The 6,035-nt window shown below is 51.3% G+C and overlaps 1 protein-coding gene across 2 annotated transcripts; it reads left to right on the forward strand.

Annotated features, from left to right (window-relative positions):
- The first annotated feature begins 225 nt into the window (after window positions 1-225).
- Window positions 226-2,177, forward strand: UBC (ubiquitin C). Of its 2 annotated transcripts, none has more exons than XM_068157436.1 (2): window positions 226-300; window positions 948-2,177. In XM_068157436.1, exon 2 carries the CDS (start codon window positions 953-955, stop codon window positions 2,096-2,098), a length of 1,146 nt encoding a protein of 381 aa, XP_068013537.1. In that variant the 5' UTR covers window positions 226-300; window positions 948-952; the 3' UTR covers window positions 2,099-2,177. The 2 variants fall into 2 exon arrangements, with proteins under 2 accessions (XP_068013537.1, XP_068013536.1); XM_068157435.1 differs by lacking the exon at window positions 226-300 and adding an exon at window positions 329-447.
- Window positions 2,178-6,035: the final 3,858 nt, after the last annotated feature.

Consider the following 6,035-nt stretch of genomic DNA (forward strand, 5'->3'; position numbering starts at 1 on the left):
AGGGGTTCAAATCCCTGAGGAGAGCGTAAGACTTCGACCAGAAGCTAGGCACAGAGGTAACTCCAGAGGCTCGGCTCGCTGAGGCCCCACGGCCCGCCCCCCCCCCCCCCCCCGCTGGCCCTGGCTCCGCTCCGCGAGCTCCAGGCCGGGAGTTCCTGCGAGCTACGCGCGCGCGCTGCGCACTCGCTGTCGCTCCCGCCCACCGGTTCGGACGAACCACCTCACGACACGCTGACTCCTCCGCGCTGCCAGACCTCATTTATTTCCACCCGCGCGGTAGTGCTGTGGCGAGCGCCACAGGTAAAGTAGTGCTCGGCGGAGTGATCCGACCCGCGGAGGAGGGGCGCAGAAGGCCATAAAAGGGACGGGAAGGGAATGTGTGGCGCAGTTGTGGTTGTGTAAATCCCGTGGGGTGTGTTTGTGTCGGCTTGGCCTGTGAGGCTCTCGGTAAGTGCGCCGCTGCTCGACTGCACCGCCTCTCCGCGGGGAGAGCGGAGGGGAGAGCTGATTGTTGTGGAGGCGGCAGGCATTGAACCGTGTCGGGCGGCCGGGCGGGAGGGGTGTGTGTGCTGGGGGGAAAGGGAATAGCGGCCTTAGGAGCTGGTGGGCTGTAAGGCGGGACGTTCCCTTTTAGCGGCAGCACCGCGAGCGGGCGGTAGCACCGCGAGCGGGCGGCAGCGACGGGCTGCGAGGAGGCCGGACAGCCGCCGGCCGAATGGCCGCCGCGCAAGCTCCGCGGGCCGCAAGATGGCGGCGCGCGCGCGCTTTCGGCGGGAAGAGGAAGGGGTGGTTGGCCCCGCCCACCGGGGGCCATGACACCGCGCGCTTCCTCTGTGACGTCACAGGGTGTGGCGCGGGGACAGCGCAGCCGCGGGCAGCTGGAGTGCTGCGGGGGCTGTCATGGGCAAGAGGGGCAGGAGTGACTAAAGTACAGTGATCTCTTCCAGGGAAAATGCAGATCTTCGTGAAGACCCTGACAGGCAAGACCATCACCCTGGAGGTAGAGCCCAGTGACACCATAGAGAATGTCAAGGCCAAGATCCAAGACAAGGAAGGCATCCCCCCTGATCAGCAGCGATTGATCTTTGCTGGCAAGCAGCTGGAAGACGGACGCACCCTGTCTGACTACAACATCCAGAAGGAATCCACCTTGCATCTTGTCCTGCGCCTGAGGGGTGGCATGCAGATCTTTGTGAAAACCTTGACAGGCAAGACCATCACCCTGGAGGTAGAGCCCAGTGACACCATAGAGAATGTCAAGGCCAAGATCCAAGACAAGGAAGGCATCCCCCCCGACCAACAGAGGCTGATCTTTGCTGGCAAGCAGCTGGAAGATGGACGCACCCTGTCTGACTACAATATCCAGAAGGAATCCACTCTGCACTTGGTGCTTCGCCTGAGGGGTGGCATGCAGATCTTTGTGAAGACCCTGACAGGCAAAACCATCACCCTGGAGGTAGAGCCCAGTGACACCATAGAGAATGTCAAGGCCAAGATCCAAGACAAGGAAGGCATCCCCCCTGATCAGCAGCGATTGATCTTTGCTGGCAAGCAGCTGGAAGATGGACGCACCCTGTCTGACTACAACATCCAGAAGGAATCCACTCTGCACTTGGTGCTTCGCCTGAGGGGTGGCATGCAGATCTTTGTGAAGACCCTGACAGGCAAGACCATCACCCTGGAGGTAGAGCCCAGTGACACCATAGAGAATGTCAAGGCCAAGATCCAAGACAAGGAAGGCATCCCCCCTGATCAGCAGCGATTGATCTTTGCTGGCAAGCAGCTGGAAGACGGACGCACCCTGTCTGACTACAACATCCAGAAAGAGTCCACCCTGCATCTTGTCCTGCGCCTGAGGGGTGGCATGCAGATCTTTGTGAAGACCCTGACAGGCAAGACCATCACCCTGGAGGTAGAGCCCAGTGACACCATAGAGAATGTCAAGGCCAAGATCCAAGACAAGGAAGGCATCCCCCCCGACCAACAGAGGCTGATCTTTGCTGGCAAGCAGCTGGAAGATGGACGCACCCTGTCTGACTACAACATCCAGAAGGAATCCACCCTGCATCTTGTCCTGCGCCTGAGGGGTGGTAACTGAATTGGCCAGTTGCTATTCACTTTCAAGTAACAGTTTCTCTGCAGTTGCTCATTCTAATAAAGCTATTGCATCTACAAAAGCTCTTGTGTGAAGTTCTGTGAACAACAGTTTCCACCTTTAAGCAAGTGTAGCTGTCTAATGAAGGGCAAGGACAGGGTTCCACCTCCAGTAGCTCTCTAGTACACATTAATGACATGGTTTTGCCTCCAGTAGGTGTCTTGTATGCAGTAATGACAGGGTTTCACTTCCAAAGATGTTGCAAAATCTCCTTATGCAAGGCATTCACATGCCTGGCAAGAGGAACTGTCCTTAGCAGTGGTTTTCCTGAGGTTGTGTAAGTGTTTTCATAACTGGCTGAAGTTCAGTGCCAGGCTGCAGATGTTCTGCATCTGGTGGCATTGTGTAAGCTTGAATATGTAATGGCTGACTGCAGTTGTGGAGCTGGCAGTGCTGCTTTGCCCAACATTTGGTGGGGCTGGTGTTCCTGCAGATGGGTGAGAGCAAAAGAATAACCCCACTTGCATCAGAGTCCAGCAGCCTGCTCTGATGGCTTCAGGGTGTGCAGTGGTAGGATCTCACTGGTGGTCCTACAGTCCTGGGGTCTGGGCCTTGGAAAGTTGTCTGGCTAGTGAGAGTCTCATCATCCAGTTCTGGGGTAAACTTTGTTTTTAGCAGTTTATGCATACTAAGCAAGCTGTCATTTCAAATACTCAAGTATTTGGAGTCTGGACTAGGCTTGCATCCCAGCTGTGCAATGAGTGTCACTAGGACAGTATCAAAGAGCCACATGTCATGGAGAGTTCCCATGTGCTGTCAAAACACTGATGGAAGTCTGAAGGGTTCTGTGGTGAGGTAGAGGTTGCTGGCAATGGGAGGTAATGGGTAGTTAACCACTGTGTGCCGGGAGCCAGGGAGGTGAAGCTAAGGCATAAAAAACGCCATTTACAGGCATGGTGATGTGACCTGATTTATGGGAGAGGGTGTGGTGGGAGTTGGGAGTAGAGGATTTGGCTGCTGGCTGATTCAGTGGGAGCCAAGTTGTTCTTACCCTAACTGGAAGGGTGGGAGAGCAGCATTTGAGTAACATAAACTTCATTATTCTTGATTGAAGGAGTAGTGGAAGATGCTCGTAGTGCTGTGTGACCCATAAACAACAAACTTGCATAATCAAGGTCTGTTCTGAACTGCAAGAAACTCTTGAATGCTGCTGAGCTCCAGCCTGTGCCAGGTGAGAGTTGGTACCTTGCCACTGCTGTGGCCCCTGAGCACTGGCCCTAGGCCCTGCGTGGGCTGGTAAATGCTGTTGTTGGGCTGGGTGGGGTGGTGCAGGGCCCTGAGGACCCTTGTTCACTTTATACACTCCTCAACAAACAGTAGAACTTGTGCTGGTCTCTGAATCATCAGGATTTATGCAGAAAGTAAAAAGCTCCTTAAATATGGGGGTTTGATCTGGGACAGAGTGCTTAAGGATGGTCCTGCAGCTCTTTTCTTCACATGCCTGGGAGGATTTTTATTGGGGGGGGGGAGGGGGGAAACTGAAGGTAGCATGATTGCTGTGGGGGCAGAGCTGCAGCAGGACATGGGGATGCCCAATGGATGTCAAAGGCCTGCATGCAGAACTGTGGTGCTGTGTTCTGAGAATTTTATTTTAAATGCCTTGGTGAAAAACAAAAACAACAGCAGTGCTATACCTGAAGCCTACAATGCTCTACAGGTACGTAACAGCCTGCAGTGTGATCCAAGTGGATGTGGTGCAACGAGGCAGAGCAGCTTGTTGGAGGAGAAACATGCACCTTGGTCTTGTAAACTGGGTCAAAGTGCTGATCTCTGCAGGTTGCTTTGCTGGATTTCACCAACTTCAAGGGACTGTTAACAGAGGCAGCACAAACACTCTGCAGCACATCACTCATGAGTGGACACCTCATCTTGGGTAGAGTAAACCACAGAACAGCAACACTTGTTGAAAACAGGAAAGCATTGTGGAAGTGGTAAGGAAGTCTTTTGTTCTGACCATGAGGATACCTGCTGTCAATTCTGATCACTTCACAGGGTTCATGGTGTCCTTCAGTGCCTGAGGGTTACTTTGGTTTAGTTGGTTTTGGAGGTAAACTCTTCAGGAGCACACAGCATCTGCTTTGTGTTGGGTCTGAAAGCTTTGCTGCTGGACAAATGGGTATGGCCAGCAGCTACCTCCCCTGCAGAGACCCAGCCAAAGACATGTTAACTGGTCTGGCTATTAAACAGAGGCAACAAGTGAGGAAAAATGTCTAGGATAATGTAATGAAAGACACAAACACAGGTGTTCCACCAAGGTGAAGGCCATGGCAAGAGTTGGTCCTCTGCTGCGCTGTCCTCTGCCTGGATGGGAACTGTGGGCTTGTGTCTCCCCTTGGCACTCACACATCACACCATGGAGGACAGTGTTGTGAAGGTAGGTGCACTCCAGTTTGCAGACCTTTAGCTCAGATCAGCTTAGAGTGTAGACAGTGGGAGGGTGAATGTCATTGTTTTAAAATAGGCTGTCACAAACTGAAGTCTTCCCTTTTTTATTTTCTGCTGAATTCTAGACACTTCAAGGGATGAGTCTCAAGGCTTTTATTCAGGGCCACATTAGGTGCACAAGATACAGAAAAGCCCCAATTCCTTGGACAAACAGAGGCAGGCTAAGAGGTGATGGAGGTGATTGATGTTTTTCTTCTCAGAGAGAGTCTGGGGCTGAGCCTTGGGTCCCCAGTTGAAAGATCGTCACTTACCAAGCCCCTTACAGCTGGCTGTGCTTGCTCCCTTTCCTGAAACACAAAATAGCTCTCTTGCTAATGCGTTGGCTGTGAATGGACCCAACCCTTCCCTGAGGTGGCCTGGGTTGTGTATTATGTATATTATATTTTAACGCCAAGGTTGATGAGGCACTGCACATTGGCCAAAGAGGTTGGCTAGATGCTCTATAGGCATAAGGGGTGTTGGGGTGGTGGTGGTAAACTCTCAAGTTTAGAGCAGAGGTGTTCAATCTTCATTGTGCATTAAAGAGTCCAGCTCCAGAGGTGGAATTAACTCAGTATCAAAATTCATGGATTGGCCTAAGACCTCTTGTCTAACATGAGACCTAGGATCTGGGTAATATGAATGCTGTGGTCATGAGAATCAGTGTAGAGCACTAAAACTTAGTCAGGACCACCTACAGCAGAGGTGGGTCTATATGCCATAGCTGAGGATGATGACTGAAGCCCCAGGTGCTTCTTTGGACCTCAGCAATCTAGTGGAAGGTTTCCCTGCCTGTGGCAGAGGGGTTGGAACTAGATGAGCTTTAAGTTTCCTTCCAACTCAAGACATTTTAGGATTTGCATCCCAAACTAGACAGTGGGAGAGGAACTTGTTCCTGCCTAAAGGTATGGGAGAGATGTGAGGATAAAGAAAGGCTGCTGCACTGGCTTTGTACTAATGGAGTTTTACTCTGAGAACTTGTCTAATGGGAACAAAGGCAATTTTGCATTTCATTTCACCTATATTCATTGTGGTTTCTCCCTTACATGTCTAGCCAGCGTGACTCTGGAAACACTAGCAAAAATAGTATTTTCACAGCAGAGCCATCTTAACTTGAAAACTGCTTATTTCTCAATGAGAGGAAGGACACTGGACAAAAATCACGAAGACAGATACTTGTTTTGTCTTGTATGAGCAGAGCAAAAGTAGGTATTTTTCAAATACAGTGAATTGAAATCTCATGGGATTAATCTATGGATCATGTATGAAAGATCTACGAATCTTTGAATGAAAGATTCATCTCTGAATAATGAAGTAGCAGGGGAAAGCAAGTATATAGAATCCCTGGGGATACACCAATAGCTAGTTGGACTAGATGATCCCTGAAGTCCCTTCCGACCTGGAGCTCTGGGGTGCTCTGAACGTTATCTATAAACATACACGCATTTATGTACTT

This window comes from Melanerpes formicivorus, unplaced genomic scaffold (assembly GCF_026170545.1).
Source record: "Melanerpes formicivorus ecotype bairdi unplaced genomic scaffold, bMelFor1.0.p_v2 SCAF_36, whole genome shotgun sequence".
Taxonomy (NCBI): domain Eukaryota; kingdom Metazoa; phylum Chordata; class Aves; order Piciformes; family Picidae; genus Melanerpes; species Melanerpes formicivorus.